The sequence below is a fragment of the Sapajus apella genome, unplaced genomic scaffold (assembly GCF_009761245.1).
Source record: "Sapajus apella isolate SASKATOON/1434 unplaced genomic scaffold, GSC_monkey_1.0 scaffold149, whole genome shotgun sequence".
NCBI classification, from domain to species: domain Eukaryota; kingdom Metazoa; phylum Chordata; class Mammalia; order Primates; family Cebidae; genus Sapajus; species Sapajus apella.
Window position 1 is genome coordinate 354,338 of NW_022437089.1, and position 12,734 is coordinate 367,071.

At 44.0% G+C, this 12,734-nt stretch overlaps 1 protein-coding gene and 1 pseudogene across 3 annotated transcripts in view; both read left to right on the forward strand.

Moving 5' to 3' along the window:
* The window catches only part of DUSP9 (dual specificity phosphatase 9), an 8,961-nt gene extending 7,942 nt beyond the window's left edge, over window positions 1-1,019 (forward strand). For all 3 annotated transcript variants that reach the window (XM_032265213.1, XM_032265215.1, XM_032265214.1), the window contains exon 4: window positions 336-1,019. In XM_032265213.1, coding sequence (XP_032121104.1) covers window positions 336-661 — 326 coding nt within the window. In that variant the 3' untranslated portion in view covers window positions 662-1,019. The remainder of the gene's footprint in view (window positions 1-335) is intronic.
* Window positions 1,020-10,623: 9,604 nt separating this feature from the next.
* LOC116541211 lies at window positions 10,624-11,149 on the forward strand (annotated as a pseudogene).
* Window positions 11,150-12,734: the final 1,585 nt, after the last annotated feature.

Sequence of the window (12,734 nt, forward strand, 5' to 3'; positions counted from 1 at the left end):
CTCCGCCCCCCACCTCTCCGCCTCTCCACCCCCCCACCTCTCCGCACCTCAATCTCTCTGCCCCCTCCACCTCTCCGCCCCCAGGCCGGCTCCTGGCCTCCCCCTCGTGAGCATTCCTCCCAAGTGCAGCTGCCATTCCCAGAGCCCAAAGCAAGGGTGGCACTTCCAGGGAACAGGTAGAACTCAGGGCGGCCCCCAGAGGCCACCAGTGAAACCTCCAGGCCGTGGCCATCTAACTCAAGGGCAGGGCGGGGGCTTTGAGGGCCCTTCAGAAGGCTTCGTCCTCACATACACCTGCCCTCGGGGTCTCCCTGGCCCCCTCCTGCTCCACCTAGATGAAGCCTTGTCTCAGAACTGCGGGGTGCTCGTCCACTGCCTAGCGGGGGTCAGCCGCTCTGTCACCGTCACTGTGGCCTACCTCATGCAGAAGCTCCACCTCTCTCTCAACGATGCCTATGACCTGGTCAAGAGGAAGAAGTCTAACATCTCCCCCAACTTCAACTTCATGGGGCAGTTGTTGGACTTCGAGCGCAGCCTGCAGCTGGAGGAGCGCCGCTCGCAGGAGCGTGCCACCGGGGAGCAGGCATCTGCGGCCTCCGACCCGCCCTCCTTCTTCACCACCCCCACCAGCGATGGCGCCTTCGAGCTGGCCCCCACCTAGGGCACCGTAGCAGGCAGGCTGGCCCCCGCCCCACCTCCACCCATGGGTGTCCCTACTCACCCGTGGGGCAAGGGAGGGGTGGGTGGGAGGGCTCGGCCTGAGCAGGGGGCTGGGGGGAGAGCGCAATACCTCACGCGGGCTGGCGTCCTAATCAACGTGCCTAAGGCAGGACCACGCTTTGAGCCTGCCTCTTCTGCGACTGTTACTCTTTTCTTTGCGGGATGGGAGTGGGGGTTCCTCTCCAGGTGACTGTCCAGGCGCTGGCCCTGGCCCTGGGTGCTCAGCCAGCTCAGCTGGGCCTTGTGCCCCCCTGTGCTTCCCTCTTCTGGAAGGGGGCATGCCACCTTGTTGCCACAGGGACTGCCTCCCAGTCCCTTCCCTGTCCTCAAATGGCCACTTGGGGGGGAGGAGTTTGCCATCACTGGTGTTGTCACCACCCTGCTTCTCCACCAAGGGCTTGAGGCTCTCAGGGCTGGGGCCTCTCAGGGCATCCATGGCCTGGGAGCCACTGGGCAGTTCCCAGCCACACATCTGGTGTGCTGTTTTTTTCCCTCTTCCCCCAGATGTCTTGACAGGATCACTGGTGCTCTTTGTGAGTGAGGGTGGTCAAACTGCCGCGGGAGGAGACAGGGTCTCAGAGCGGGAGCTGGGAAGGGGGAAGGGAAGAAGAAAGCCTCACTTTTGCTGCTGCTTTGTGGGGCGGGGAAGGGCCTAAGCCATTCACTGATGTCCACACCCCTGCGGGTGACGGGTATGCGTGGGCGCACATCGGCACTCACGCGCACACTAGTCCACGGATGCACCCAACCCAGGGCTGGCAGTCTTGGCGGCGCGGGACCATGTCACCCTGGAGCCTGGAGAGGAGCTGTGCTTCTTCAGTTTTGTAATTCACCTCATAGTTGCTTTCTTTAATTGTTCCTTCTGAATAAACAGTTTATTTAAGATACTGCGCAGAGGGAAGCTACCTCCTGAGCGCCTTGGAGGGTTTAGGGGAAGGTGGGGAAGGACGCCCTCTTGGTCTCTCTGGACTGCCCATGGTAGAAAGGGGTGTGTGCCAGGCTGGCCAGGGACTCGAGTACGACCCCACTCCCCCCAGGTTATCATTTCCCATCTGGTGCTTGTGCTGCCCGCTGGCCGAAGATTTGAGTCACTCGTTCATGCTTCTCCATTTGAACTCCTAGTCTGTGCCACACACTGTCCTGGGGATTAGTTACAGCAGTGAGCCCTGCCTGCTCAGAGCATGGTTTCCAGAGGGGGAAGAAATGATAAATGCAACAGTCACAGCACTGCAGTGACGACATAGGTGTCCAGTGCCGTGAACAGAGCAGACGAGCGGAGACCCAGCACTCACAGCTGATCCCTGAGACACCAGTCAAGTCAGTCCCAAGCCCTACCTAGAGCCTCCCAATGGCCGCCCCAGTGGGTGGCATCCTAAGGGTGACAGGGAGGGTCGTGGCAGACTGGCACATGTGAGTGTTGTGGTTCTCTGACCATGGAATTTCGGCCGCAAAGGCCCAGGCTAGGGACTAGAAGAGCCCCACGAAGACCAACGGGCCACCTAAAGGGACAGAGGTGACCTGCACCTCTCCTCAACTTGGAACACTGGCAACACCTCTCCACACTGTAGCTGGTGGGTTCTCTAAAGCTGTGACTCTCCACCATGGAGAGGCAGCAGAGGGGAAGGGCAGCGGAGGGCGGTGGGAGCAAGTGCTACCTGAGAAAGCAGTGGAGGCTTTGGGAGCAACACGGCCCAGAACCCGCAAGATGTTGGGGCAATCTAAAAGCAGGTGCGTGAATGGCTGAGCTGGTAGGAAGGAAGAGCAAGGTGATAAGGTGAGAAATGATGCGAATCCTCTGGGCCAGCAGAGTGAGCCACACTGGGGCTAGACCAGGAGCCAGGACCCTTCAGGGGAACACAGCCCACCAACTCCTTGATTTCAGTCCAGTGAAATCTATTTTGGATGGCTGATCTCCTGAAATGTAAGATGTGAAATCTGTTTTATTGTAAGCCACTAACTCTGTGGTAATTTGTTACGGCAGCCACAGAAAACTACTACAACAGGTGACCTAGGGAAACATATCCCAAAGAAAGAAGAAGGTGTGTGCTGATCTTGACCTTGGATCTGAGGCGAAGTGAAATAAAAGGAAAATGTTCCCCCTCCCCTAAGAACTTATAGCCACAAGCTGAACTGTGCTTTTAGAGCAGTCTAGGCATAGAGCAGTAGATACTTCACAACCTCTCTCGGAGGGACTTAGAAACAGTGGTCTGGCCAGGCACAGAGGCTCACACCTGTAATCCCAACACTTTGGGAGGCCGAAGCAGGTGGATCACCTGAGGTCAGGAGCTCAAGACCAGCCTGGACAACATGGGTAAACGCTTTCTTTACTAAAAATACAAAAAAAAAAAAAAAATGAGTTGGGCATTATGGCACATGCCTGTAATCCAAGCTACTTGGGAGGCTGAGGCATGAAAATCACTTGAATCCGGGAGGCAGAGGTTGCAGTGAGCTGGGATTCCTCCGCTGCACTTCAGCCTGGGTGACAGAGTAAGACTCTGTCTCAAAAAAAAATAAATAAATAAATAAATAAAAAGAAACAGTGATCTGGTTGCTGGAGAAGCTGGATTTGTCTTGAAGCTGCATTTGACTATCTTACATACAGATTTTACTTAGATTGTGACAGCACAATAAACATAGCAAAGTTTAAAATATTAATAAAATACATTTTTAAGTTTGTATTTTAGAAACAAGGTCTCAATATAAAGCTTAAATAGGCTGGGTGCGGTGCCTCAGCCTCCCAAAGTGCTGAGATTACAGGAATGAGCCACTGCACCTGGCCTATTTAAGTTCTAAATGAAGTGGTCCAGAGGTCACATTACTCCAGAGTGACCAGCATCAGCAAGTACAAATCCTCTGTGTAGGGAGGGATGCCCTTTAAACACAGGCCTCAAAGCACTTCTATAGAAAATTCCAAAATATGTAATTTTTTAAAATCCCAAAATGTACAAGGAAACAAGCCACCATGACTTATAGAAACATTCACCATGTGAATTCAAGTATCACTCCTGCAAAGATAGCAGCCTTTGAAATTATATGACAAAGAATGTAAGTATAATTAATATGTTTAAAGAAATAAAAGGAAGTATTGAAACTGTAAAAAAAAAAAAAAGAGAGAGAATATAAAATGACTAGGCATGCTTGAAAGAAAACCAAAAAGAATTGCTAGACATTGAAAATATGATAATCAAAATTGGACCTTTAAAGTTTAAACAGCATATTAAACATAGCTGAAGAAAGAAATAGTGAACTGGAAGATGAATTTAAGGAAATTACCCAGAATGCAGCACAGAGAGACAATACGATAGGTCACACGTATATCTAGTTGAATTTCTAGAAGAGAAAGGAGAATAGGGAATATAAAATATTTTAATAAACAATGTCTGAGAATGTTCCAAAACTGATGAAAGACACTGTGGAAGAGATTGCTAAGTGTCCCCCGCTATCCATTCTCAGCTTCTCCTTTTTAGAAATAAAATGTCCAAAGGTTAATAGTATATATGGCTTGACAGATAGAAACTTTATTTCCCATCCTCCCTTCCAGCTAACTGTGGCCATGTTCTTGCATATTGTCTCCTATTTCTATTAGAGCCCTTAGCATTTTAATCATATATATTTTAAACTTCTGATCTGATCATTCCAACACCCCTGTCATAGCTGAGTCTGCTTCTGGTACTGGCTCTATCTTTTTGAACTGTGTTTTTTGGCCTTTAGTATGTCTTGTCTCTTTTTTTTTCTTTGTCACAAGCTGGAAACATACTGGGCAAAAGGACCTGCTGCAAATGGACCCGAGTGATATGGCAGTATATGGAGGGAGGAAAAGCGTTCAGTCCTGTAATTAGGTTTGCATCTTTGGGCGTGCCTATGTCCCTAGACTGTGAATTTCAGCAATGCTTCTCAGATTGTTCCCTACTTAGGTGGGCCAGGATGGCTACAAGAGGCTGAGTTGGGTATCCCTTCCCTTCCCTTCCCTTCCCTTTTCCCTTCCCTTTTCCCTTCCCTTTTCCCTTCCCCCTTCCCTTCCCCCTTACCTTCTCCCTTCCCTTCCCCCTTCCCTTCCCCCTTCCCTTCCCTTCCCTTCCCTTCCCTTCCGTCAGTTAGGCTCTGGCAAAACCCTAATAGGTTGGGCCTGGTAAGGGTTAGTCTTGAGGGCAGGCCTAGTTAAGAACAGAATACTCTGGGCATATTTCAAAATGGCCACCTTTCCCTCCCCCTGCCAGAAGCATGATGAGATTTTTCTCACTGTGAGAACCTGGTTGAGCTCCTGAAGTAAAACTTACAACAGTGTAGGAGGCCCGCTAAGACTGCCCCCACCCCGGAATTTTAACTCTCAGACTTGTCCGCACTGAGTCTCCAGCAATTCAGCGATTGCAGTTCAGGTATCCCTATGCCAGCCCGCCCGTCTCGCCAGTTTTGGGAGCAGCAGTTAGCCCGGTGACTTCAATTCTCTGATAAATCTAAGAGGAGTTGTTGATTTTAAGTGTGTTCCACTTTTACTTGTTCTTAGGACAGACTGATGACTTCTGGCCTCCTGACACACTGGACCAGAAACAGAAACTCTCCTGGGTCAGTTTCTATTGGGTGATTTTTCTTCTCATGATGGCTCACATTTTTATGCCTCTTCCGCCTCAGTCAGAAAGCCGGGACATAGGGCTCGCCTAGTCTGTTTTCTTTCTCTCGGGAGCCACAGTCCTTCACTAGTTGCTGTCCCCCATCTGAAAACAATGGATTTCTATATTTGGCCCAGTTTCTAGCTGTTTATGGTAAGACAGTAATTCTGAACCCTGTTATTCCCTCACATTAAGCATTAAGCAAAATAAGTAGATTAAATTATCCAGTTAGGATTTTTAAAAATCCTGCTCTAAGCTGTTTACAAGAGATGCATCTAAAGGATAGGACCAGAAAGGTCTGGAAGGACAGGACTGCTTAACGCTTTTTGGATCTATTTTTAACATATTATGTTATACTTCCTACTTATTCCAATGTTTCTGTTTCTTTATTTCCCTTATTTGACTTTTTTTTTTATTAGTGGATATTTGCCTTCATTATTTGCTATTTTCCTCTACTAGTTTGGAAGTAGTACATCCTATTTATATTCTAGTTACTCTAAAAAATTTAACATGCATATTTGTCTTAACAAAATGTAAAGTCACTCAATATCAATATGGCCATGAGGGAATAACAGGGTTCAGAATTACTGTCTCACCATAAACAGCTAGAAACTGGGCCAAATATGTGAAATCCGTTGTTTTCAAATGGGGGACAGCAACCAGTGAAGAACTGTGGTTGCCGAGAGAAAGAAAACAGACTAGGCGAGCCCTATGTTCCGGCTTTCTGACTGAGGCGGAAGAGGCATAAAAATGTGAGCCGTATGGATCGCTTGAGCCCAGGAGTTCAAGACCACTCTGGGAAGCATGGCAAAACCCCATCTCTACAAAAAATAGAGAAAATTAGCCAGGCGTGATGGTGCACACCTATAGTCCCAGCTACTCAGGAGGCTGCAGCAAGAGGATTGTCTGAGCTCAGGAGGTGGAGGTTGCAGTAAGCCGTGATCACACCAGTGCACTCCAGCCTGGGTGACAGAGCAAGACCCTGTCTCAAAAAAAAAAAAAAAAAAAAAAAAAAAGTGACCCATAATGAGAAGAAAAATTGGCCAATGAAAACAGACCCAAAGGAGTTTCAGTTTCTGGTCCAGCATGTAAGGAGCCCGGAAGTCATCAGTCTGCCCTAATAACAAATAAAAGCAGAACAGACTTAAAACTGAACACATATTTTGATATGTGTAATTGGAGGCTCTGAACAAGAGGAGAAAGAGAAAGGGGCAGAATAAATATTTGAATAAATAATGGCTAAACACTTCCAATGTTTGGTGAAAAGCATTCATCAGATCCAAGAAATTCTATTAACCTCGAGTAACATAAACACAAAGAGAGCCACGCATAGACACTTCATGGTTAAATGACTGAAAGCCAAAGACAGACAATTTTGCAAGTATTATTGCAGGAGAAAAAAAAGACAGACATATAGAAAGGAAACACAACAAAATTCACATCTGACTTCTCATCAGAAACAACGGAGGCCAGAAGGCAGTGGAATGACAAAGTAAAAGTGTTGAAAGAAACAAATACTATCAACCAAAAAAAATTTGTTTTGAGACAGGGTCTCAGTCTATCACCCAGGCTGGAGTGAAGTGGTGTGATCTCAGCTCATTGCAGTCTCAACCTCCTGGGCTCAAATGATCTGCCTCGGCCTCCAAAAGTGCTGAGATTACAGGTGTGAACCACTGCACCCAGCCTCCAAATTTTATATCTAGCAAAACTATGCTTTAAAAATTGAAGGTTTAGCCAGGTGAGGTGGCTCACGCCTGTAATCTCAACACTTTGGGAGGCTAAGGTGGGTGGATCACCTGAGGTCAGGAGTTAGAGACCAGCCTGGCCAACATGATGAAACCCCATCTCTACTAAAAATACAGTACTTAGCCAGGTGTGGTGCTTGGCTAATTACTGTATTACACCTCTACTTCCAGCTACTTGGGAGGCTGAGGCACGAGAATCGCTTGAACCTAGGAGGCAGAAGTTGCAGTGAGCTGCGCTGAGATCACACCACTGCACTCCAGTCTGGGGGACAGAACAAGACTCTGTCAAAAAAAAAAAAAAAAAAAAAAAAAAGAAGGTTTAAAAAAAGACATTCCCAGATAAACAAAGGCTGACATTATTCATTGCTAGTATGCCTCCTTACAAGAAATACTCAAGGAAGTCCTTCGGGCTGAAAGGAAATGACACCAGTTAGTAACTGGAATTCCAAGTAAGAAATGGAGAGCAGAAAAAATAGTTAATAAGTGAGCTAATATAAAAGCCTCTCAACATATTTTTATTCATTTCTTCTCTTAACTTCTTTTTAAAGCATAAGATTGCATTAAAAAAAAAAAATAGGTATAACGGACCAAGCGTGGTGGCTGATGCCTGTAATCCCAGCACTCTGGACGGTCAAGGTGGGCAGATCACCTAAGGTCGGGAGTTCGAGACCAGCTTGACCAACATGGAGAAACCCCGTCTCTACTAAAAATACAAAATTAGCCAGGCGTGGTGGTGCATGCCTGTAATCCCAGCTACTCAGGAGGTTGAGGCAGGAAAATCGCTTGAACCCAGGAGGCAGAGATTGTGGTGAGCCGAGATCACGCCATTGCACTCAAGTCTGGGCAACAAGAGCAAAACTCCATCTCAAAAAAAAAAAAAAAAAAAACAGGTATAACACTGTATTTCAGGGTTTATAACCTATGCAGATGTAATATACATGACATTATTAACATAAAAGAAGAGGGAAAGAATGTAGCCATACTGGGGCAAAGTCTCCATATTTCACCAAAATTGAGTATCCATCTGAGATGGATTGTGATTAGTTAAGACTCATAATGTAAAAATAACTCAAACTATGTAATTAAAAATCAACAGAGGAAAATTGGCCAGGCACAGTGGCTCACACCTGTAATTCCAGCACTTTGGGAGGCCGAGGCAGGTGGATCACTTGAGGTCAGGAGTTCCAGACCAGCCTGGCCAACATGGTGAAACCCCGTCTCTACTAAAACTACAAAAATCTGGCCAGGCATGGTGGCTCACACCTGTAATCCCAGCACTTTGGGAGGCCGAGGCGGGCACATTACCTGAGGTCAGGGGCTCGAGACCAGGCAGGCAGATTACCTGAGGTTAAGGTCTACTAAAAATACAAAAATTAGCCGGGTGTGGTGGTGGGTGCCTATAATCCTAGCTACTCGGGAGGCTGAGGCAGGAGAATCATTTGAATCCGGGAAGCAGAGGTTGCGGTGAGCTGAGACCATGCCATTGCACTGCAGCCGGGGTGACAGAGTGAGACTCTGTCTCAAAAAAAAAAAAAAAAAAAAAATTCAACAGAGGAAATACAATGGAAAACTAAAACAATATTTAACGCAAGAGAAGGCAGTCAAAAAACAAGAGAAAAACCGAAAAGACCTGAGACATACAAGAAACAAATAGCAAACTGGCAAATGTGTAAATCCAACCATATCCATAGTTACATTAAATGTGAATGATCTAAACATCCCAGTCAATAATCAGATTCAAAAAAGTAAGATTCAGCTAATTATATATTGTTTACAAGAGACAAAATCATAGATTCAAAGATCCAAATAGATTGAAAGTAAAAAGACAAAAGGAGATATACTATGGAAACAGTAATCATAAGAGAGCTGGAGTGGCTATATTAATATCAGATAAAATAAACTTTAAGACAAAAATATTATTAAAGAAAAAAGCGACATTTCAAAATGATAAATGGGTCGACTCATCAAGAAGATAAAACAATTATAAACATATATGCATCTAACAACACAGCCCCGAAATACATGAAACAAAAACAGATAGAATTGACAGGAAGAAAAGAAAATTCAAATATAGCAGATGGACATTTCGATGCCCTATTTTCAATAGCTGACAGAACTAGACAGAAGATCAGCAAGGATATAGAAAATCTGAACAACACTATCAACAAATTTGACCTAACTGATACCTATAGAATACACCATTCAATAACTGACAAATACACATTCGTTTCAAGTACACATGGAACATTCTCCAGGATAGACCATACCTAGGTCATAAAACAAGTCTTAATATATTTAAAGGAATTTAAATAATATTTGTTCTCTGACCACAACAGAATTAAATTATAAATCCAAAAAGATAGAAACCTAGGGAATCCAAAATGCTTGGAAATTATACAACATTCTTCTAAATAACTCACAAGTCAAAGAAAAAATAAGGGAAATTAGAAAAGACTGAAGAGAATTATAATAAAAACATAACATATCAAAATTTATATACCTTTGTCTACCAGATGAGGCAAAAAAAAAAAAAAAAAAAAAAGAAACAAACAAAATTTATGGAATGCAGCTAAATCACTACTTAGAAGGAAACTTACAGCTTTAAATGCCTATACCAGCAAAAAAAGAAAAATTTCAAATTAATAACCTACATATCTACCTCGACAAACTAGAAAAAGAAGAGCATACTAAATCCAAAACAAGCAGAAGGAAGGAATAAAGATTAGCACGGAAACTAATGGAATTGAAAACAGGAAAACAATAGAGAAAAATCAATGAAAACCAGAATCAGCACTTTGAAAAATCAGGAAAATTGATCTTGTCTAGAGTGACCAAAAAGAAGAGAGAATAAAATTACCAAGATCACGAAGAGAAAATGAGGGCATTACTACTGACCTATAGAAATTAAAAGGATTATAAGAGAATGCTTGTCCACTTTATGCCAAAAAAATTGGACAACTCAGATGAAATGGACAAATTCCTAGAAAGATACATGACCAAAACTGACTTTAAAATAAATTAAAAATCTGAATAGACTTATACCAAGCAAATAAATTGAATTAGTAAATGAAAATACTCCCACAAAGAATATCCAAGTCCAGATGGCTTCACTGGTGAATTATATCAAATAACTAAAGAAGGATTAATACCAATCCTTCACAGACTCTTTCAGAAAATAGAGGAGTAGGAACACTTTCCATGTCATTCTATCAGCCCAGTATTACCCTTATACCAAGGATATCACATGGAAAAAAACACATACCAATATACCTTATGAACATGGATGCAAAAATCTTTAATACAATATTTAAAAACTAAATCTAGCAGCATATAAGGGTTATACACCATCATCAACTGGGATTTATACTAAGAATACAAGCTTGATTTAACATCTGAAAAGCAGTGTAATACACCACATTAACAGAAAAAAAGGCAAAACCACATGATCATCTCAATAGGTGCATAAAAAGATTTGACAGAATCTAACATCCATTCATGATTTAAAAACAAACAGTCCTTTTACGGGTGGCGGTGAGCGTGGAGAGGTCACCATGAAGGCCTCAGGGACACTATGAGAGTACAAGGTGATGAGTCGCTGCCTGCCCACCCCAAATGCTACACGCTGCCCCTCTACCGCATGCGAATCTTTGCACCTAATCGTGTCATCGCCAAGTCCCACTCCTGGTACTTTGTATTTCAGTTAAAGAAGATGAAGAAGTCTTCAGGGGAGATTGTCTGCTGTGGGCAGGTGTTTGAGAAGTGTCCCCTGAGGGTCAAGAACTTCGGCATCTGGGTGCGCTATGACTCCGGGAGCAGCACCCACAACATGTACGGGGAATACCGGGACCTGACCATCACAGGCACTGTCACCCAGTGCTACCGAGACATGGGCACCCAGCACCGCGCGCAGGCCCACTCCATCCACATCATGACGGTGGAGGAGATCGCAGCCATTAAGTGTCACTGGCCATCAAGCAGTTGCACGATTCCAAGATCAAATTCCCGCTGCCCCACAGACTCCTGTGCCATCAGCACAAGGCACACTTTACCACCAAGAGGCCCAACACCTTCTACTAGGTGCTGGGCCCCTGCTCGGGGGCGGTCCAAATAAGTTCAGGAAAGCCCCGGTTAAAAAAAAAAAAAAAAAAAAAAAACTTTTCTACAAACAAGGAACAGAAGGAAAGTTGCTCAAGATGATAAAGGGCATCTATGAAAAATCCAGAGCTAACATCGTACTTAATGATGAAAGACGAAATGTTTTCCCTCTAAGTTTAGGAACAAGGAAAGGATTCTTTTACCACTTGTATTTAATGTAGTATTGGAGGTTTTTGCTAGTGCAATAAGTGAGAAAAACAAAAAGAAAAAAGAAAAAAAAGGAAGGGAACAAGGAAATTATAAGCATCCCAATTGGAAAGGAATAAGTAAAATTCTCTTTACTTGCAGATGACATGTGCTGCATGTAGAAAATCACAAAGAATCCACACAAATGAAACCTATTTCAACTAATAAAAAGGCCGAGACATGATGTTTTATGCCTATAATCACAGTGCTTTGGGAGGCTGAGGCCAGCAGTTCAACACCAGCGTGGGCAGCATAGTGAGACCCCATCTCTAAAAATAAAATAAAATAAATGAGAACCAAGCATGGTGGCATGCTCCTGTAGTCCCAGCTACTCAGTAGGCTAAGAGGGGAGGATTTGCTTGAGCCCAGGAGTTCTAGGCTGCTATGAGCTGCGATGGCACCACCACACTCCAGCCTGGGTGACACAGCAAGACCCCGGTTCCTACTCCCAAAAAAAAGAGAGAGAGAGTGCAAAAGAGAACTAATAAAAGCTTTAGCAAGGTCATATAATACAAGATCAATATACAAAAAAATGGTTATTTCTATATACTTTTAATGAGCAATTCAAAAATGAAATTATGAAAACAATTCTGTTTATAAGAGCATAAAAAGAATAAAATTTACAAGTAAATTTAACGAAAGAACTGTGAGATGTATACACTGAAAACTGTAAAACATTGTTGAAAAAATTAAAGAACAAAATAAGTGGAATGATATTCTGTGTTCATGGGTTGGAAAACAATATTGTTTTAACACAGCAACACGCTCTGGCAGGGCACGGTGGCTCACACCTGTAATCCCAGAACTTTGGTAGGCCCAGATGGGCGGATCACCTGAGGTCAGAAGTTCAAGACCAGCCTGACCAACATGGGGAAATCCCATGTCTACTAAAAATACAAAAAAATTAGCTGGGCATGGTGGCGGGCACCTGGAATCCCAGCTACTCGGGAGGCTGAGACAGAAGAATCGTTTGAACCCAGGCAGCAGAGGTTGTATTGAGCCGAGATCATATGCTACTGCATTCCAGCCTCGATGACAAGAGCGAAGCTCAATACACACACACACACACACACACACACACAATCCACAGAACGAGAGAAAATGTTTACAAATCATATATCTGATAAGGATCTAATATCCAGAATACATAAAGAACGCTTACAACTCAACAATAAAAAGACAAATTATCCTTAGTCTCATAAGAATGAGGAGTAATGCAAAAAAAAAAGACAAATTATCCAATTAAAAAATGAACAGAATTTTTAAATAAACGTTTTTTCAAATAAGATATACAAATAATAAGTACATGAAAAGATGCTCA